At 37.9% G+C, this 22,869-nt stretch overlaps 1 protein-coding gene across 7 annotated transcripts in view; it reads left to right on the top strand.

Annotated features, from left to right (window-relative positions):
• Nucleotides 1-22,869, top strand: part of NTRK2 (neurotrophic receptor tyrosine kinase 2) — a 198,183-nt gene that overhangs the window by 88,678 nt on the left and 86,636 nt on the right. For 4 of the 7 annotated variants that reach the window (XM_054283159.1, XM_054283154.1, XM_054283150.1 and 1 more), the window contains one exon: nt 705-3,782. The exons of the other annotated variants lie outside the window; for them this stretch is intronic. In XM_054283159.1, coding sequence (XP_054139134.1) covers nt 705-742 — 38 coding nt within the window. In that variant the 3' untranslated portion in view covers nt 743-3,782. Of the gene's footprint in view, nt 1-704; nt 3,783-22,869 lie in introns of those variants that run through there. 7 annotated transcript variants of the gene reach the window in all.

Raw genomic sequence — 22,869 nt, 5'->3', positions numbered from 1 at the left:
TGTAATTTCAATGTGCCATCATATTTAGTTGTTGATTCTTAAGTTCCTCTTGATATTTAAATACAGTTAATTTTAAGATAATTGACTAATATTTCTCCCAGCTCCACACTTTTCTGCCATTACAGAGGCAGTTAATGCCGCTAAGGGCAGCAGCCTGTTCAGAGCAGGCAGAAAGAATGATGTGCACAAAGCTAAGGTGTGAAACAAAAGTTAGAGAGGATCCTGGTACTTAGAATAAGTCTGTGGCATAGTGGGGTACCATGCAAGTAATTGGTGTACCAAACTAAAGGCAGAGAACTTGATTGTGCACATTGGGCTGTTCACCATCAGCCTTGGCACAAGGCAGAGCACCTGGCTGATGTTTTTCTAACCCATACATAGCACAGTCCCTGGTTGGAGAATTCTAGACTTACTGCATTACAGCTCAATCTGAGTTTGTTGATATGTTAAAGACAAAGAAATAGCACATGTTATGCATTTTTATTTAACAAATAAAATCTTTAGCCACAAGATAGAGGTGATGTAATCATTTTCATAAATTCATGCACAGTTTTAATCTAATTTATGTATGCCTTAAATGCTTTTTATGTGTATGTGTTTGATTGTCAAGTATTCATTTGTGTTTGGTCTTTTGTATTGATTTTTCTTTGACTTTTTTTCTTTTTTTAAGCATGATTTCTCACACTTTATTTTGTTTTTTTTAGGTTTTGTTTTATTTCATAAGATCCCACTGGATGGGTAAATGAAATAAGGAAAAAGATGAGAGAGGGGCTGTTGAGCTTGGAATCTGTGTGCTGCACTGTAGGGAGTGGACAGTGTTCTTGCCCAGTGAAGTGCCACCTCCCTTGGATTTCTCTTTTAAACATTGGTTATGTTTGGAGAACTATAGTACATTCAAATCTGTAGCTGTTTTTCCAAGAGCAGGGAAAGGTGAAGCCCTGAGGCAGCTAAAAAACTCAAGAAATTCCAGAAATAAGCTACCAGACTCTTTCCTATTGCCTTTTCCTCACTGTGTCTTCCAAAATGACATTGAATGAAATTATATTGTTTTCTCTGTCAATTTTTTTTCTGTTCGAACTTAACTGGAAAGATGATGTTTTTATAAATAATATTTATCAAAGGTGAACTGCAAAGCTGCTTTTATTTTAATGAATTAACGCCTCTGCAAAATTTCTACAATGCTTAGTTTGAGTGTGTGTGCAAGCTCACTGATTTCTGTGGAAATGCTCACATCCTTAAAGTTAAGTTCTTGTATATTTGCAGAATATGGTCTTAACTCCTGAAGCAGTAAATTGCAGAGCTGGCCCTGCAAATCTTATTATGTATGTAGTTCCACTGACTTTACCAGGAAGATGAGGAGTCTAAGTTATAGACAGAAAGGTGGCAATACGGTTTGGTGTGTTTGGGTATTGAACCAGTGCCATCACTTAGACATTCAGTAGGGCTGTGCTTACTCAAGATAGTCCCTAAGTTTGAAAAAGCACACAAATCTGCAGTAGGCCAGAATGCTGATTCTGAGCCAAGAGCAAGAAGAACAATGGTATGTGACTGGTCCTTCAGATGTAGACTTAGAGGCTTGTTTAACTGTTTGCATTTAACTATGAAGTATGCTTCAGAATGTGCTTCACTATACTGCAGAGAAGAGTCTACTGTAACAAGTAAAGCTAAATGAAGGCATGAGCATATTTCAAGAGTAGGGCTACATTTAGATATAGTACTAGAAATTAATTTTCATTTGATTTATGTATCAAATCCTGAGGGTCTACTTTGATCTTTTCCATTTAGGGAGTTTTAAGAAGTATGAAGTTTCAGGGTTTTTTAAACTGAGTTTTAGCTACAAAGAATGAAAGACTAGTAGTGAAAGACTGAGGTAGATGTTTCTGGGTATTCTGGTTAAATTTTTGAGATTTGTTTTGAATTTATCTCCTTACAACTATGTTTAATGAAATAGACGGTATTATTTTGTCCCTAATATATTTGCTTTTCATTGTTACCTGTTTGTAATTTCAGCCATTTTCACTCTTCCATTGTAACGCCTTTTCTTTTACTGCAGTCTTTTAAAGCCATACATCATTCCTCTCTTTCTGCAGTACTGTATTGACTATTTAATTCTATTTCTGTGTGTTTACTTTTTGCCTTCTGAGACTCTTAATCCTTCAACTTTTTTCTTGTGTTCTCTTGAGTGTGTTGCATTCAAGTTCTTTATCCCTGCTGTGCTCAAGTTTCAGAAATATCCTTATTAGTCAAGACATGCATCCACATTTGCATACTTCTAGCCCTATGTGGGGGAATACTTCCTTTCCCTTTCCACTAGTTAGAGAAGGGGAGATACAGTTGCTAAAAATCTGTCCCAAAGCTGTATTCTGCTCCCCACATTAAAGAGGAGGACAGAGCTGGAAGTCTACTGATGACCTAGGAATCGTGTTGTCTTTGTCGCCCTGCACATACTGTGGTGATTTGGGGAGGGATGGCAGCAATTAAGGATATCCATCATAGTTCCTGTTTGAAGTTAGATGTCATCAAGTGCTCTGCTGCTCCTGAGAAAGAGTATTAGGAATGTCTGCCTTTTTTCGTCCCTAAGTCCGGGTCTTATAAGACATGGTGTTATTTTCCAGAGATCCTAACTCTCTCTTCTGCTTACTGACTCATTTTACCTTCCTTTTAATTATTTTTTTCTTGGACTTCTTGCTTATCCATGAATCTGTCCTCCTGTTGAAATAATATCTGATGTCATAAAGGTGGTTCTAAACCAGTAGACAATCATCTAGTGGCAACGTTTGAACTAAAGTCAGTGGACTTACATCAGACGCATATTGGATCATGAGCAGACCTCGACCCAGTAGCCCAAATTCCAGTTTGAAGTTTGCTGGGACAAAGTTAGCGTATTTCAGTTATGTGTTCACAATTTATTGCTGAATTAATGAGGTGAGAATCTGAACCCTTTTCTTTTGGCAGGGAAAAAGCAAACTTGCAAAGCTGGAATTTGGCAGCTGACTTTTGAAATATTTAATTTTAAAAAGTAGTTCTTTCTGATTCATAATATTTATATGCATAAATATGCACAGTTATTGATTGGGGATTTTACATAATTTTTTGTAATTTATTTTGTTGCACTTTGCAGTTCATCTTTATTGGATAGGGGTAGGTTTGACCTTCAAATGTTTCAGAATGTACTGACACAGTATTTTGGATTTTATGTAATCATGGAGGTACTTTAATAAACAACTGATCTATGCACCACTGAAATATATATATATATTTTTATATCTGTATTGTAGAATATCCTTCTTACATATTTTGTACTACATTTTGTTAGACACTCAGTACATTATTACTTGATGCAGATATTCACAAAACATTATGGATTACAGCACGTGATTTTTTACTAATAATGTCTTAGCGCAGATGTTTAATGCTTGATGGAAAAAGACTACATGTTCCTAAAATGGTTTTTTTTCAGTATGTGGACAGAGCCTCTTAAAGCTAAGGGAGCTAAACTTTTTAACATGGAAATTATGATACCCACTAGCTTCTGTCTTTCAGCTTGATTGTAAGTGACGTTGCTTGTAACTGTAGAGATTCTGATCTGCCCAAATGGTGTTGGTTTACAAAGGGCTCACTTAATTACAAATTCTTGACCTCCTTAAAATAAAATGAGACTGAAACTAAAAATCATACAGGAACCATTAACATGGTAAAAATTGATGAACATCCAGGATTTGACATTAAAAAGCTTTTATATTGTTTTACTGAGCAATAAAAAAGGCTATGAAATGTCTAAAGGCAGAGTTGCTATTTTTTTCCGCTGTGCCAGACATGAAACTAAAATAAAAGCATATTTCTACGGTTCTGCTAGAAGGGGTTTATTTGTACTAGAATTTATTTTAGATAGACATTTAATATGCTCAGAGACATGTTGAGATAAGCTGTTGAGCAGTTTGATGGGCAGATTAGTTTGGGGCCCGGAGAGGAAGCACTGCTGGGGGTGTTTTGGTGTGAGGCAAGTCATGTCATCCAGTCTGTTAAATAAATCTGTTTCTGTTGAATGTGATGAAGTTTGACCAGTGGCCAGGTCTGTGTGGCAAAGAAGTGCATTGTTCCCAGCCAGAGGTCAGAGCTGTGCTCGCTGCAGCTGCCTGTCATGAAAAGCGAGGTGGGAGCAGTTGCAAAATGTCTGTTCCTGGAGAAAGCTGTCTAGAGATCATCTCTTTTTTAGTGGGAGTCCTGGAAGCTCACAGCCAGGGCAGACTGAGGCTGCTATGAGACATTTTCATGGCAATACGTGTCTTGACTATCGTAACCTGTGAAAGGCAGTCTTCATCCTTTCCACTGCCTTTGTCTACCAGCTGGACCTCTCCCAGGCAGCAGTGAAGCAAAACATGCATTTCAGTGCAAGTAAGATCAGGATCCTTGGAAACAGCAGACAATGCCAAGAAAACCTGTGGACAGCTAGTGGAATACAATTTTACTTCAAATAGTTCTTGTAGCGATTGCTTTTTCTTTTTTGACTGGTGGCAGAAGCACTAAAAATCAATTTTTTCCTAAGAAAGTAAGTTCCTAAGCCTGATTTTTTAAAAGCTATAAAACACATGAAATTTTGCCATATGAAAATGACCCGTACACTTCCAAGTGGCTCTTTAAACAGAAGCCTTCACACAAAGTTTGTCAATCCCTTTACCCAGTTGTCCATGTTGACAGCTAATCATCACCATGAAGGCCATCACTTCATTTGCATCTATTTTAATGCTTAAAAACTTGCAAATGGTTTGTAAAGTTGAAAGTTATATTCAAAGCTCTTTTTAATTCAGCCATTTTTTCCAGTTACAGTAATTATTATTGTTAACAATATGTTATTATTTGAAATAATTCAACAGTTATTAGTAGACTGAGCAGCAAAGTATTTTGTTCATGTTTATTTCAAAAGAAAACCCCAAAAGCTTACGTAACGGTTTTTAGTATTTTCTTCTTCTCCATCATTCTCTCTGGCTTCTTCTCTTCCTCCCAATTGTTGGTGGTTCTGTTTTCTGTTCTTCAGAGAGCTCAATGTCCTACTTTTGGAGTTGTGGTAAGCTCTCTTCTTCTTAGGGCACAAATGTGTAGCATCTTGGAATATCCTTTTGAAGGACTTTGCCATCATTATGTGATGGTGTAAAGTATTCCACATTATAATGTAGGTCCATGTTGTGTGAGATTTTCATAATCTGATCTCCAGAACATGTATTTGTGGGTGGTTGGAAGCATTGAGCATGAATGCAACATCATAGAGTGCACAGAGAATGCTGGTGCTGTGTATTTCACGTGTCATAGCCCATTTCATTGTCCCACTTCCATAGGAATGTGTATGCCCAGACTTCTGAAGCTGGCTTGCATTTGTTCTGTTTTTCTTTTGTTCATACAAATTAAATCTGCTCTGAAGATAGCAAATGATGCAGTGATTGGAAATAAATATAGCTGTTCAGTTCCACAAGCATGTATGTGACTGAACTTGGAGAACATGGTATTCTCTTTTAATCAGCCTCGAGATTGACTTATTTTCATCCAAAAAAAGGCAATAGATTGGAAGAGCCCACGAGAGAGTGTGTATTGTTTTAGTATGGACATGCTATATCCTTCTAATTTTAATAGCAACCTTCCATGACTAGCTATATTTTTTCAGCTGCAAGGAGTGTGTTGGATAAGCACGTGTTCTGGCCTGCAGCAGAGTTGTAGGCAGCACAGAGCCAAACTGCTTTCATTTTGAAGAGGGCCATTCCCCCGTGATCTCTAGAGGCAGCAAGTCACAGCAGGGTTACTAAGCAGATTACCTCTTAATATAGCAGGAAACTGTCTCCTTGAATACATATTTTCACTGTTACTTTGTTCCTCAGCTGGAATGACAAGAATAACCATATAAAATTTCAGAGAACTATCTGATATTTGAGGAAGTAGAGGGTAAAGGCATGGCTTTCTTATGATAGCTTTGTTTATTCTTTGACGTAAGCAGAGTAGGGCTCCCTTTTCAGGTATGTCCATCAAACAGAAAAGTAATCCTGATTTTTTCCGAAGTGTTTTAGTATTATTTTAGAGTGTTTTTTTAAACAGCTATTTCATAGGTATCACTGACTTTACTAGTGTGCAAGCATAATTGGGCTGCCACATCACTGCACAAACCCAAGACCAGAGTCTTAAACAAATACCCTTCAAATCTTTCACTGCCATTCAGAGCTCTCTGTTCCTGAGTCTTTTTTTATATTTCAGGCTCAGTTTAAAAACAGGAAGAGTCATTAAGTTGATTTAAAATATAGAATGTTAACGTTTTTTAAAGTATTTTTTCACATATGGAAAGTATTTTTTTCACACATGGGATAAAGTAATATTCTAAATTTTAGCACAAAGTTGCCTTCCACCATAGCATCTCATTATGAAAGCCGAATAGCGGGACAAAGGCAGTGAGCACACACTGATGCACAGGAAGTTCCACCTGAACATGAGGAAGAACTTCTTTGCTGTGCAGGTGACCAGGCACTGGCACAGATCACCCAGAGAAGTTGTGGAGTCTCCTTCAGTGGAGATATTCAAGAAGCATCTGGACACAATTCTGTGCCATGTGCTCTGGAATGACCTCGCTTGAGCAGGGAGGTTGGACCAGAGGATCCACTGTGGTCTCTTTCAAGCTGATCCATTCTGTGATTCTGTGGTTTAAAAATTATTTGCTGTTATCCATCAGCAAGCTGTGAGTCTTTTCTCCCCCTCTTCCCTCTAATTCTTCATGTTGAAAATCTTTCATGTTTCTTGTAACAGACAGTCATTGTTTTTATTTCCAAATAAAACAAAACATTGTTTTTATTCCCAACTGCCATAACACTTTGCACAATCTATAAAAAATGTATTACATGAAATTACTTTTAACAGGCCAATAAAATTATATAATTTCATATCATTGTGTCTTTCACTACCTGTAATCACATTTTGTATTTCATTAGTAATAGTACAGTGCATTGAAAAATATGTCAATTTTTGAGTTCCTCGCCTGTTACCTGTTGCTATAAAAATGCTATTGTTGTCATTGTGTTCCAATAAGAAGTGAGATTCAACTCCTTAATTATATTTTATAGCATCATTAATGTTTATTCTATTGATAAAGCACCCACCCCCTCCCCCCCCCCCCCCCCCCCGCCCCGCACTGTTTGCAGTAGTTTTATTTCTATTTAACATACTTTATTTTAAGTGTATCTGTCATTACCATGTACATTCAGACAAATGTATGTGTATTCAGGTCAAATAACTACATGTTCAGCTGTTGCCTGTAAAACACAAAGTTTTATGTATCAGGCCATGCTTCATCTACTCAACTTCACAACAAAAAAGATTGCTTGGTTAAATACTCAAGTACGATTATGGTGATTTTTCCAAATTATTTTGAGGAAACATCAGTGCTGTGATTTGAAGGCCGTGTTTTGCTTTGGAACTTTTTGTCAGGCTAGCTGTTTGTTAGCCTGAGCTATCTGGATTTCTTGACACATTTAATGAAACAGAATACAAAAGAATGTTGAAGTGGTTGTATCACAGGTCATGTCCAGATTTTTTATCTTTTTTGCTTTTCACATGGACATGTCATATATTCCCATTAATGTGATTGCTGTGTTTGGACTACAGCTGATTAAATGTTCACTTTCTTGCTTCTGAAATGTTTTGTCATGTTTTTCTCCTCTGGGGTCTTACCAGATCTCTGAGTATTGTACCAAGTCAGCTTTCTATACCCATAGGCAATTTTGAAATTTTTCACCTATTTGAATAATTGTGATGTCCTGCAGTGTATTTTACAGACATGCTTTTTTATCATCATCTATGTAAAATATACTTTTGGAACTAATTTGATGTATCCTCAGTGTCTAGGAGAAATAGCCTCAATATAAAGGTCCATTCTTTTTCTAGGAGGAACTTTCAATAAGATGACTACTAGAGGTAAATTCTGATGTTGATTAAGCGGTAGATACAATTATTTTGCAGAAAGTATGCAAACACTATAAATTGTTAGATTCTCTAACATGCCAAGTAGAAGAACATGCTGAGATTGTGATGTGTTTGTTATTTTTTGGTGTAGTAACAAACTTGCCATTGAAATACTGTTATAGAAAGTTTTCAGACTCAGTAGACCAAGAAGTTATTACCTAGTGAGAAGAATCAAAAATAAAGCTGAATAAAGGCAAAAGTGAAAATAGCCTATTACACTGCCTGGGAAATGAGGAAATCTGTAAAGGAATTAGGAACACTGTAAGAAATAAAAAAAAGTCTTAATATTCTTGATAATCCAAATTAGTGTAAAGCTGCAAATAAGGGTTTGTTTTTAATGAACATGAATTGCAACTTGAAAGTATTGTTGTGGAAATCTTGATTTTATTTTTTTAAATGAGAAAAAAAGATAAAACATGTATTGGACATTTGTATCTTGAGATACTGTAACTTCCATCTACTTTTACCATTAAAATACTTCAAGAATAAAAAGTTAATTTCATAGGTTAGTTTGTAATTCTGTTACTATTTTACAACTAAAACAAATTCAAAGATCACTTTTGAGTAATTGATGTTTCTTCCTTTATTATTTCAGTAACCAGGCTCTAAGGCAAAAATACAGAGCACATAATAAGCAGTTCTTTGTGTATTGCAGTTCATGAGAAGGTTGCAAAAAGTCACAAAATACTGTTTGATGATACATATATATTGTCTTTCAATTACACTGAAAGAACTTTTGGCAATGTGTTTTTACCTGTTAAAAGAAAATACACTCTACAGTTTCCTAAAATAAGTGAATAAGTGTAAGTAAAGAAAATAGAAAGGTGCATTTGAAAGACAAATGAAAAATTATTTGAAGCTCTTGCTCTGGTAATTTAAAATTTTAATTTAAAGACTACCTGTTTGTTTTATTTATGCTTTTCTACTGTAGTTTACAAATTAATATTTTATTCATATTACGCCATTTTCTGATGCCATTATTACATCTTCTGTTGTTGTTGCAGCAAACTTCAGATCTATTTCCTTAATACATTATGACTGTAATTAGTAAAATCCCAAATAGTACCTCATGATAAGTTAGAATAGGAATGTGACAGTGCCTTTTATACCTGCCACTTAAAAGTGCTGTGCTATTTACATGTTCAGAAGGAGGAAAGTATTTTAACTGGCTATTCTAGCCACATCACCTTCCCAAGATAGCTGATATGCAGAACAAAATTATGCAAGTGTGTGTTGGGAACCACACATCAGTGATAGTGTGGCCTAGGGGAGGGAGGGAAGCACCACCACAACCACCAACTGCAGTTCCTTAACAACTCCTTATAGCTCATGTTGCATACTAGAAGTTAGAGTGCAGAAGGTGATGAAAGTCCAGATGGACAATTGGCTGTGAAGTTTCTTGATGACTATTGTGTTCTACTGAAGAGTCACCATGTTTTCCCCTCGAAGGGTTTTAGCAAAGTTTCAGTGTCAACATCATTGAAGTATATGATGCCTCAGGAGTGGATGCGTCATCCCTGCCTCAGGGAACAAAAGAACACAGTTAGGTTTATATAAACTTTTGTCTGAAGGCTGGGTAAGATTTCTTTCATTTTTTCTCGACCTGTGCTGAGTATTTATGATGTCTTTATTCCAGGAGACATACCAGCATGGACCCCACTGCCTAAACCAGAATCTCCCTTTCTTTTTCTAAAGATGCATGCCATGCAATCAATTTTAATGTTTCCTTATGAGAGCTAGCATGATGCTGAGGTCAGAGCTTATAAATTAGCTCACACTTTTCATCCCCAAATGTCTTAGAGAGAAGGTCAATAGGGCTAGCCATATCAGAGATTCCTGGTACATTTTGTAATCATTGCATAGTCATAAAAAGTTGCTTCACTGATATTAGATGTCTTAAAAATCATAGGAAAAAGTGGAGGACTCCATGTACCTGTAGAGATTAACTATCAGAATTAGAACAAAATGTGAAATCTTGGTAAGTTTATGCTTTTTAAAAGATAATGTTTATGTAATACTCTCATTTTCATGCAGATTCAAAACTCTGTGTCTTGCTGTAAATACGAGACAGAAGTCAAAATTATGAAAGAATATCAGTGTTGACTTCCACCTGGAAAGACCTGCTCATTGACTTTTCCCATTAATGTCAGGGGACTAAATAATCTAGGAAGTCAGTTTCTTTCTTAGTTTTATCTTCTAGGAGCCAAAAGTAATATTTTTTGTTATCTGAGACACTACTTGTATGCTGTAATGTAACTGTCTGCCTGGTTTGGTGAAATCTGTCTTCTGGGCACCAAGTAGCCCATTGATAGATATCTCAGTCTCTAATACCCTTTGTGAAGGTTTCTGCACACAACTGTGTTATTACTAGTTGCTCAGGTGTACAATTTTTAAATACATTTGAATGTTTTTAAAATACAGCCCAAATAATCAACTCTGCATTTGTTTCCTTATGGGAGTATGAATCAAAATCAGGTAAGTTACCTTGATTTGCCTGAGCATTTCCTTTCTTCAGGCATTTGAAGTACAGTTTTTGAAGCAGAACGTGCTAAGACAAGCCTTCTGCTTTCTGTGTGGTAAAACAAGTTACCTTTTCCCATATGTCGGCATTGTTTTTCCCTTGGGAGTTGGCAAAGTCTATTTCCAGGTAATGAAACACACTTTATCATGTTTTATTAATGTCTCAAAAAAAGTGTGAAGAGCTGCATGCGTTTTCAAGAGAAAAGCAAAGATTTATCATCATGCTTTTTCTTTCTAATGAAGACGCCAAGTTTCCATTGCTTGCTGCAACTTCACACTTTGATGAAATCCAAGTGTATATGTATATATATCCTGTTGCTGTTGAACTCAACTATCCTGGTGCCCAGGTGAAGTTGTTACCTGTCATTAGGAGGTGGTGGTATAGCCTCTGGAATCAGTGGTTGCAGCTACGAGGCTCTAACATTTTCCTGCGTTCTGGTCTGAACATGGTGAGAGCTGAAACCACTAGTGATAGGTAGATGCCCACATGATAGCAGTTGGTCAGTGATTGCCAGGGGACAGCTACTCATGCCAGGAAAGGGCAACCTTTGGCAGAGGAAAAAGAAAGGTTGAAGATAGGTGGCAGAGAGACTGAGCCACCCTGTGATTAACCAAATCAAAGAGTTTCATTGTCTCAAAGAGGAGAGTGGAAATTTTGAAAACCTTTTTTCTCCCTTGTGGAAACATGCAGATTTTGCTTCAGGTGCCATTAATCAGGCCACTATGAGATTTAATTTTTTAATACAGAGTATAAATATAAGTCTAACTCTGCATTCATGAGGTTTTCCACCTAGATGTTACAGGACATAAAGGGTCTGTGGTTTCACTTTTGGTTTCACTAGAACCCTGGTTCTGATGCTGGGTAGATCACAAAACTGTATTTCACTATAAAACAAATCAGGGATGTTTATTCAACTGAGATTTTTGTCATCACTGCAGTTATGGATTATTACTTCTTGTAATCATGGTCTTAAAAATGAGATTCCATTAAAAAAATTAATCTATAATGACCTGGGGGTTTTTTTCACATAAAAATTGAAATGAGTGCGTAGCCCAGGACTTACTTTTTCCTTCATTTTTGCAGATTGCTTAGATAACTTATCTGTTTCAGGTTGTCATATCTTTGTTCCTTGGGCACTGCTGCCCCATCATGAAAATATGGAGAAATTGGTTGGCAAATGAAGAAAAGTTGTAGCTCTTTTAACATATCAGATTTTAATACCTCTGGAAACTACTGACAAACAGAACCACCCCAAATGTTCAGTTGACTAAACACGTACTTTTTACAAAAGAGTTTCTGTATCCATTTAAGTTAGGACGACCCAGTGGAGGCCAGTAAAACCTGAGAACCCCCAATAAAGCAGCATCCCCTCCCTGCAGAGCCAGGAACCCACCCAGAGGGCAGCAGGTCCCTCTGGTTGCTGGTGTGGTCCCCCTGCCCTGGCAGGAGCTCAGTGGAGCTGTTATGTCTTGACTACTTCCTGCCATGTACCTTTAGAGTTGTTTTATCTCTGTGGCACAGGGCCCAGCTTAAAGCCTCCCAAAGGGTCATATGCCCAGGCATGCTTTCAGGTGCTGGAATGGCATGAATTTTGTGGATGGCTCCAGTATTTTTTTGTAATGATGAGCTTGCTGCACTCCATCCAGCTAGTGCTGTTTGCTAGGGATCCAGGCTTGCTGCCTTGCTATTTCCTGCCTCTTTTTGGGCCTTGTAGAGGAGAAGGGAAAGGATCCTGCACTGCAGGAGGGATTAGCTTCTGGCTTCCAGCCTGCCATTAAGCACCCTCCAGCAAGATGGCTTGTTTGCCTTACATTTTTCCCTTCCCTGCAAGCACACATGACTGCCTGACTGAAAGGTGAAAGACCTGTATCTTCCTAATTTTAATAGTCCCAGAAGCATCATAAATAAAATCTAGCTCTGTAGCTTATACATGTCTGGTAGCATGCAGCAAATCTCACTGTCTTTAATCCTCTCCCTGGCAGTACTCCCACTGGCTTCAGTGGGAGTTTTGTCTGAGCATGACCAGAGTTGGAATTTCAGGTTTTGGTCCTACATTAATTTTTCAGCAAGGAACAGAAATGGATAGTATAGATTTTCAGTTAAACAGTAGGAAGACATAAAACTGACATTCTCTATAATGTAGTAGTACAAATATGGGCAATTACCTTTTTGGCATTGTCTTGTGGGAATAATACAGATGAATTACTTTAACCCATTCCTAACATAATTCATGTGCAGTCATATATTACAGATGCTGCCTTTCAGTGACATAACTAAGTGCCACAACTAAGTACCACAGCAGGAGAAGACTGCATTTGCCAAAAAGGTTGTCATCATTCTTAATAAAAAGACAGCAGTCCTAATTTCACTGTCATTCATAGGAATTTTAAACCATTATCAATATAATAACTTACTCCTGGCTGATATTAAGAGGAAGGGAATTAGACTCTTGGTATTGCTATTCCACTTTATCTGTTCAAAGGATCTAATGCTTTGTGTTTGGTTTGACTCTTTCACCCTATCTCTGAATTTGTTTTTCTTTACATTTGTGATGAACTAGCTAGTTGCAGTTTAGCATATTATATTGGATTTTAAAAGGAAAAAAAAAGGAAAACCTCATCTGGCAAAGAGAAGTAAGATGTAGAAAAATCTTTGGGGGAAAATGAATTCTTTCTAAAGAATTATGGTATAAATGTGGTGGATAGATAGATAGATAGATAGATAGATAGATAGATAGATAGATACGGTATAGATCTCTGGTGACTCTAGAGAATGAAATACCAATTATGCTCCTGCACTGAAGTCCAATTATTGGTTTCATAGTACTGCTGTGGTCAAATTGATTGTGGGCATTTTTCACACACATGTCTGCCTTTTGCAGCTTGGTCCATTGAGACCATTTTGTGTGTGACCATTGCAGATGCCAATTTTTAATCTAGTCCAGTGCAATAGAGGATTGTGGCTGTGCATGGTTTGTGCTTCTGGATTTTTTTTTTTTTTTATTGATCTCTGAAGATGAGAAGATGATTTTTGCAGATCATTTCAGAGATACATTAGTTAGAAAAGTTTATAAGGTCATCTACTTCAATTGGTGCCAATATCATACATGTGTTCATTAGATTTTGTGTGAAATTACAAAGCCATTTTCTTCTGCTTTATAGTATTTGCTTTTAATTGTGGTCAGGAATAAGGCTGTTCTTTAGCAGTTTCTTTTTGAGACTATTTGATTTTTATGCAAATCTGTTCTGATAAATCTGTTGCTAAGAAACAGCCATGACTGAATTTTTGATAAAAGAGGGAACTAGACTGAAAAAAAAAATGAATGTCATTCTAGAATACTTGAATTTCACAAGTACTAATGCTGTTTAATCCTAACATAAAAAAGACAGCACCACAAGATGCCATGTTGTGTTGGAAAAAGTGAGGATAGATGAGACAGGTGGTCAAGAGAGACTCAGTTAAGTGTGATAAGTGAAACTTTTTATAAAGAAGGAAATGAGTAAATAAGCAGAGGAGACCCATCAGAAAAATGCTAATGGGTATATGAAAAATACGCAGAAGAAGAAGCAGCAGAATTAATTTATAAAAATTCATTTATAAAAATCCTGGATGAAGAGAAACTCTGCCTTGTTCAGAGCCTTGGAGAATGGAAGTAGAGATGCTCCCAATATTTTAGCAAAACCTCATTGTTACGTCCTGACCAAATTCAGAATTAATGCATCCTTTTCCAAATCTGCTGTAGCAAAACTGCCAGAGTTTGTGGTGTGGCCACTTTTGGGATGGCTGATCTAGCTGGTATGTTGCAAATAGATTTGAGTATGTGGCATTTTCCTGCTTCCCATAGCAGCAATTTCAAGGAAAGCTGGCAGGAGAGAGGTAACAGGAGGAATCTCCAGCAGATGAGGCGTCATGTGGCAGGGAGGAGGAGGAGGTGTCTGTAAATGGCAGTAGAGGTTTATCATGTAGAGGCAAGACAGTCAATTTGTGCAGCTAATCCTATAGCTTGTGAGTGATGCTGCTGGAACAGAAGTTTGACATGTTTCCTTTCTATATATGAGTGTCATTTGCTCCACTGTAGTAATTTTTAGATGTGCATTAGAAAAGGATTTTTGAGAATGTAAAGCTTCACTGCCTTAGAAATTGTGCTTTGGGAAAGAAGGGTGTTGTTGGAAGGCAATTCTGCATCTTTGATCTGAAGATGTTTTGGCTGGAATATTCCTCCAAAGAGACTGTTACGTTTCCTATCATCTCCAAAGGTGAACTGCAGTGTCCAAAAGATGTAATCGAGCACAATCCAGAAATCTATAACAATGGAAATGGCTGGTTTTCTTCTCCTTAGAATTTCTTAGAGGTGCACAGAAGAGGTGCTAGAGTGGGTCTGCTGGTAAAACTGTTCCAAATACTTCACCTGGATATCGTGAGTATTTTTCGTGACACATGATATCTGAGCACCAAAAAACTTCACAGAAGATGATTCTGGCCCGTCTCTTTGTGACCATCAAGGTTTTCTGAGCATGCCCTCTGATCTGTTTAAAGGCCTAGGATATGTATATTGCTGAGTGCTTTGAGGACAGGTTCTGTAAAGAAATGGCTGCTGTTGCACAGACACAAAAGGAATCAGTTTCACTGGTGCTAAGTAATCTCATGTAAATTGGAATAAAATGTCAGGTGTTAATGTTTAGGAAGGAAAGTTAGCTCGGTCTTCCTCTGTGCTCACTGAGGGCTAGTTTTGGGCAGCTTGTATACTGTGCCAAAGTCCTCTGCCCTCCCTGCAGCCCTCTTCCAAAGGCCAGCTACTACCTTTGAAATACGTGTGAAACTGGGGCCATTAGCACCCCAAGCCTGTTCACCTAAGGTGAAAGCAAACTTCTTGACAGGGAATATATGGGAGAGTGTTAGTTCACCATGTTCCCATGCCCTTCTCTTCATGAGCATGTAGGCCTTTGTATTTCGTTTTTAAAACCTGTTTTCCAGGATTAGAAGAGTTTGGAGATGAAGAGGAGGCAGTCCACGTCAGTGCAGGTTCCAAATAGCTCGAGATGGGCTGTAAGATCATCTCAGTGAGAGCTTAGTGAACAGAAATACCAGATTCCTGCAGATGTTGCTTACAATTTGAACATGATGTCTGGATTGATTTAGTTTTGCTTCTTTGTATCTTGTCAGGTTTAAGGTTAGCTAGTCGGGTGGTAAATCAAAAAATATTTGGAAGCTGTTATTCTGGAATGCTTGTTGGGAACAAATTCAGAGGTATATTTCACTGTAGTGTTGATTTTATAACCCATGCAAATGTTGGGGGCCCGTAATAGTCTTGCGCTGACAGAAATTATACAAGAGTTTGTGTTACTATGTCATGTAATTAACACTTCCACTGATTAACGTTTTTGAAGAAATAAAGGGAAATTTCCCACTGAAATGAATTTTATGTAAAAAATGCTATTAAACAATGTGTATTCTGGTAGAATAACCCACTGTGTAGTACAGCACCAGTGTTCTTCTCAACCAGCTAAACCTGTCTTTATTCTGTGGGCTGGAAAAGTGAACTTCTAATGTATGGAAATATACATTTTTCATTGAGCTATGATGTGTATTTGTTGAGCTCTGGGCTTCCTTCAGTTTTGAATAGACATAAATCTACATTTGAAGACTTAAGGTGTTTCCTATAAGATCACTCGTGATCTATCTTTTTATCATTATGGAATTTAGGGATGAAGGAATACCTGGGAGAACCTTCCCTATCCTAAATCTGCATCAACTATACCTGCATCTTTCCCAAAAGACATTTTTCCTCATGCAGCTTCAAGAACTTCAAAAGTGGAGATTTCTGAGTCTTCTATGAGCAATTCCACCACTCATGGAAGCAAGATGTCTTCCAAAGTTCCTGAGGATCTGTTCCTGGGGACCTATTCTAAAGTTTTTACCATAGTCTTTTTTAATGCACTTTTGTCATGGAACTTTTAGTTCCTGTTTGTCAAAGACACGCAATAGAAATTGTAACCATGCATTGGAAGGCTATCCTTGTGTACCTCCTCCGATGATAAATCCCAATTCTTCAGTTTTTCATCAAATCTCTGAGTATTTCTAGATTTTTCCGTATTGTTTTTTAATTTTATATGCTTGAATGGAAGAGGCCTGTGGAGATTATCTCTCTGCTTCAAGGAAATAATCATTGAGGCTTAAAAACATTTAGATAGTGTCAGCTTTTTTTTTTCCCCTTAAAAAACCCCACACAATCAAATACAATTCAAAATCAGGAAGCTTTTCTCCTCAATCTGTCTTATCTGCCTTATCATCTAACTCTGTTGAACTGAACAGAATTCGGAAAATTATTCAAGTTAACTACTCCAAATATCTTTGTTCTTCTCTGACAGCAAAAGCAGCATGGGGAAAATTTTATTGCTTCTGTACACTTTGTATTTGTCCTCTAGACAACAGAGGACCTCTTTCCCAGTCTTAGGAGTGGGAACACTCACACTTAGATTATTCATGAGAAGTCTGTAAGGAAGCAGTTTTTAATTAAATAGTTTTAATTAAATAGAAATAGTTCATTTCATTTTAAATGAAATGAAAGGCAACAAGGATTTAATTTCAGGTGAATTATTATTTTTTTGCTTGATGCCAGCAAGTACATTCCAGTTGATATTTTTTATTATTGTGGTGATTTTTCACAGTAGCCTTTTTGAAGGATAGTAATTTTACCCATGCTTCCAAGATATCCAAGCTTGCAGGTGACTATAATGAATAGTGCTGATGATCTATATTAAAAAATGATAAATAATTTTTTCTTAAATTCTTTCACATTTTCTGCTTTGTTTCTTTAATTCTCTGGCTCATGTATTAATATTGATTAATATCCCACATCCCAGGCAGGTTTTTTTCTTAGGTCTGTGTTTCATTTGACTACCAATAATGAGAGGCCATAAATTCCTTGTTCTTCATGAGAGGACACATCAGCTGAGCTGCAGATACTGCAAATGTGTCCACAAAGAAGTGAACAGCTGTACAGCCACCATTCATCCTATATCCGAGGAGGGCTATGAGTCCCAAAGGGCTCCATGGTTTGACAGCTGGGGCTGCCTATTCCTCCCAGGTCTTAGTCGTGACTTTGACAGAGATCCCACCTTCAGTGCTGGTAATTCAGTGCTAAAGTTCTCTTCCTGTTGCCTCCAAATCAAAAATAATAGTATGGATGGTCTATTCATCTCATCATGGATGATCTACGTGGATTTATTGGTTATGGTGAATAAGAATGTGACAATGCATGCCAGATTGCAGTTGTTAGGTCTGTTTCACAAATGCCTTTCTTTCTGGCTGAAAGGGAAAAAGAAATCAGCAATCTTTGTGATGCAGGTTGAGGTTTTGCTGATAGCATCCCTGGGGAGAGCTGGCCCTGGACTGAAGCCAGGGCAGAGGGGTTAGGAGCCTTTCATCCTCTCCAGACAAAGTATGTATTAGACACCTCATTCTTTTTCTTACAGGGCTTTGCAGTGCTGCAAAGGAGGTTTCTTGGGTGAACTGTCTTGCCAGCCTGCCCCAGACCAAGACACCAGTGTCTTTATCCCTGCACCCTGTAGGTTGCTTGACTTTTGGGAGTTGCTTGCATTACGAAGGGGTCCCCTAGGCTATCCTTGGGAGTCGTCCCTTGCCGAAACAATTGCTCTAAGCTTGTGTGTGAGGGGATGTGGGAATGCATGGATACAGGGAAGTATAGAGGAGGTTGTGAGGAGAAAGGCAGCTGAAAGGAACTGACTGGGATTCTTTCGCAGTCACGCACCAGAATGAAACCCAAGCAAACAAATATGCAGCTGTGGCTCTTAGATTCAAAGCCAGAACAAAGAGCCCTGATGAAATATTGAGTGGCTAAAATCTGTGCATAGTCATGTCAATGGAAATTACCCAGATTGTGTGTTTGTTCCTCTGTAGAGGAGCTAGGCATTGAAATAAGTTTTCCTGCAAGACGAACATGTGTTTTAGGGAAAAGGCATCTTGACACTTAGCAACACTGGAAATTTGGTACCGTAAAGCTAAACAACATACCTGTTATTTCATTAGACTCAAAGGTATGCATTACCTAAATTATTCCATGTGGGAATGAAGATAATCCAATAATGTAGATCATTTGCTCTGTATGAAAATGGTCCGGTGACAACAAAACAATTTAGGCTTCTTCTGAAGCTGCAACAAATGAGAAAAAGTTAAACATTGATTTTTCACATGAAAACAAAGGCAAAATACCTTTTGTCCTTGATCATCCAAACAAAACAATTCATCATTGAATTGGTCTAATTTCATCATGATTTTCAAACTGATTTCTCCAATTTGTTTTGCGATAGCTGTAAGTGAGCAGATTCCTAGGTATTGCTTCTGGAGTTTAAACCCTGATTTTCCACTCTCCGTTGGGAGACCTTCAAGAAGCCTACTTACTTTTTTTATTCAGAGAATGTTGGAAGCGCATGCTGGTGGGGAACAGAGGTATTTGTCTGCTGGATGTGAGGATGTTCTCCAGTGCTCTGTTTGGGTTCTCCTGACTTCCTGGGAGCATCATCTTGGATGGGAACTGAACTTCTTGGGCAGTGTCAAAAGGTTTTTCTCATCTCATATGTCAAGAAGCAACAGAGTACAAGCTTAAACAAGCACTGGTGGGTGTAAATCAGTTAAATAGATTGATGATACCTGTCAGAAGATGTGAAATTGTTTATCCTTTAAACACTAAAGCCTGGCAAGTCTCAGTTTTCTGAGTCACAGACTTAATGTGTAACAGTGTGGGTTTTGGCTCAGTGTACTGTTCCAGGATAGAAGGACATGCCCTCTTTGATCTGTGAAGAGCAATATGATTTAGCAGGATGAACTTGGGTATAATGCTTTTTAGGGTGATCTTCTCATTTTTCTTCACCACAACAAAGGAGGATTAACTCCCTAATACTCATTTTGCAACTGCATATGACAGTGACCTTAGAGATGGCTACACAAAGACTAAGACTAATGGCTGCTGTCTGGGTAGCTGGGAGGGACGGGGATATGAGATAGGGAAGGTCAATTAGAAGGTGGGTAGAGGCAAGATGTGCTATTGCTCCACACAGCTGAACTGCTGACAAATCATGGGAGTGCCTTGCCTTGAGCTTTCCCTCATTACAAGCATTGGCAACTGCAAAGCAAAGACCATAGCTTTGGTAAGTCCACTCTAGATTGGCAGAACAATCTGACTTAGCTTTGAACATCTCCACCAAGCAAAGCAAGACTTAACTTGTTACTCTTTGGAAGCATATTCAGTCTTCTTTTGGTTGGTTGGTTGGTTGGTTGGCTGGTTGGTTGGTTGGTTTGGTTTTGGGTTTATTCCTTGCGTTCTATTTACATCTTTTAATTCAATTCCTCCTATATAACATACTGCAGTTTACGAGACCAATAGTATAAAATATTTCTTCTATAATTGCATTTCTTTCTATTGTGCTGGCTTTCTTGTCCACTCTAACAGTGTTGGTACCATGTTTGGTACCACAGTTTCTGAACATGGGAATACAAAGGAACATTTGAAGTAAAACTTAACACCTTAGTCAGAAAAAAGTGTGCCAAGCTGTGATTGATTACTTGTCTTCCAGAGGGAGTGAAAGATAAGATCACAATTTTTAGAGTAAAGCTGAAAAGGTGTCTCTTCTGCTGAGAAAGTTGGCTCTTGCTTTGATAAGATGAAAAATTGAATATCTGCTCTTGCTGAAACCTAATACTTTAATTTCAATCATGCAGAAAATATAAAAATCTACAGCAAACATGGGAATCTCACAGGACATGAAATCTTGTGTAATTGCTTTTCGGAACATTGTATTTAGCTGCTAAAAAAATACATCCCTCCCAAAAGGAAAAAAGGAGGAGATTCAGTATAGCCTTGGAATTTAGCAGAGGTGCTGACTCATGTGACATGCATTCACTGTTGTGCTTTTAACTTGGCAGTGTGCTGTTACCATGTCTTGGCATAGACTGATCACTGTTCCCAGGGGAGCCAAGAGCCAATGCTAGTGCAAGGTCCACTGAGAAACCATCCTAAGAATCAACATAATTTTTCATGGAAGGAACAATTTTTATTAAGGCGACACAGCACAAAATTGTCCCTATAAATGCTGATTTTTACATGACCTGCTTCCTAACAGTTGAGTAAGTATATCCATCCTTGCAAATGCACAGCTCCAACCACAAAGCTAAAATCGAGGCAGGTTTGTGGTATTTTATTACTCCTATTGTCTTCCAGTGTGCCTGAGCCATTAGCAGTGACTTCAGGGACAATTGGAATGATGTGTGCTGCACAGAAATGTGTCGTGCAAAAGCAGCTCCAACAAATAGCAGTGTAGCATGCACATTAAAACTGCATTACTCTGATGGTGATAGGAGTATAATGAACCATAGAATAGAGTCACAGAATGGCTCTGGGCAACCTTTTGCAGTGCCTCACCACAGCAGAGAATTTCTTCCTAATATCTAATTTTATCCTACTGTCTTTCAGTTTGAAGCCATTGCCCCTTGTCCTGTCACTGCATTCTCTTGGAAATAGTTTTGCTTCATCTTTCCTATAGGCTCCCTTCTGGAGCTGGAGGGGTGCAATGAAGTCACCCTGAAGCCTTCTCTTTTGCAGGCTGCACAATCCCAATTTTCTTAGCTTTTCCTGTCATGAAAGGCTGTATGTATTAATAATGAATCTCTTTTGTCTGTTCAAAAATAGCAGTACACCTTGAAAATAATAGAATTAAATTTTATTTCTTAACCTAGGGAAATTCAATTGTTTTGTCACCACCGAGGTAAAGTACAGTGCAGACATACACTGTTTGAAGGATAGCGCAGCTCTCCTTGGGATGTGCAGTAAGTGAAGTTTGCTGTTTCTGCCTGTCCCTGTATTATGTGTTGAGGATAATTCCCCTCCCAGCTGTTGGAGGCATTTTGGTGTCTTTTCTGCTTTAGCTCATCAGTTTCAATTAGAATTGGTCTTCTTACATGTCACAACTCTTTTAGAGAGCTGCTGGGCTTTTTTTGTACACAAAAGGGATTCTACTTGAGCCTAGGTGATGCAGAATGGATAAGTCTTTAGCTTAATATCAAACAGAAGACAAATTAATCTCCGTGGTGGATAGCCCACATCTTCCCCAAAGCAGAGTACCGATTCTTGTCTGGCTCCAACTTGTCTTCTTAAGAAAAATTGTCTAAAAGTGATATCAAGGGAAGATTCTGGGCAGCATACTGGTAGAAGGTCTCTGGAGTCTTCTTAAAAGCTTAAGCCAACTGTGAATCACCTCTTGGCAATAGCTAGTGACTACTGATAACCCATGACTTTCACTTCAACCTACTACATTTTGTCAAATATTTTCATATTTCAGGTGTAAAACCAAGAGTAGATTATATGAAAACCAGAGGCAGTAGTAGGTGACTGAGTGCAATTACCATACTTGTTCTACCTTTGGCAAGTAATTCAGTGACCGCATTTCATGTGGATGAAACCACACTCCAAGGTGCTTCAAGAAATTATCCTTCATTTTGAGCACAGAGCCCATTCAGAAAAGGGCAGCTCTCATTTCTTGTCAGCACAGGTGATAGTCTCATCTTGCATCCTAGAAATGCTTTTACATTACTTGAATATCATAGCCAGCTGCAGAGCTGGCTGGTCTATAGCTGTAATGTGGCTTAGTGCTCTCAGACAATTAAATGTAGCTTTGTGATGAGTAGATAGTCTAACAAATAAACAAGCATGGAAATGCGTAAAAGCTTGCTCACATTGATACAAAAAGGTCAGGAAAAGGGAAGTTTGAAAGGATGTGAACTCATCTGCCTCTGATACACAAAAAATTTCATCTGAGGTGTTCTAATTACATTAATTAGAGAACAAATAGACAGGGAATAGGATTTTGAATGCAAAAAACTATTCACAAAAACCATTGCATGAGATGTTGCTAATAAGAGGGATCGCAGAGTGATGTAGCAACAAGGTTCCTAGAATTGAATTTTTCTTAAATGGTTTTGTACTGCCAGGAATTGACATGAAAGTCACCTTATTTTCCAGGTTTCCCTCACCTACTTCAGAGAGCTGTATATACTTGGAACCTGCTTCATAGCACACAGAAGACTAGCTTTTACCAGTAAACCTAATTGAGTAGATTTACAGAACAATTGTCTATTTTCACCTGCGGCACTTTGCAGTTTATACTGGTTGAAAATAGTAGTTCACCATACAAAATTGGATCTTGAAGTACTGTAGAAATTATTCAATGACTAGACTGAGCTCCTTAGCCATTATCCCAGTTTAACACCTAGAAATGTGCAACGGTAACTTTTCCTTGCCATCACGGCATGTATGTTGGAAGTAAACAATGACAAAAGAGCCT

This window comes from Melozone crissalis, unplaced genomic scaffold (assembly GCF_028551555.1).
Source record: "Melozone crissalis strain CALT ecotype California unplaced genomic scaffold, PUWL_Pcris_2 ptg000005l_1, whole genome shotgun sequence".
Classification (NCBI taxonomy): domain Eukaryota; kingdom Metazoa; phylum Chordata; class Aves; order Passeriformes; family Passerellidae; genus Melozone; species Melozone crissalis.
Note: the sequence above shows the minus strand (reverse complement) of the source record. Positions and strands in the feature narration are given on the sequence as shown.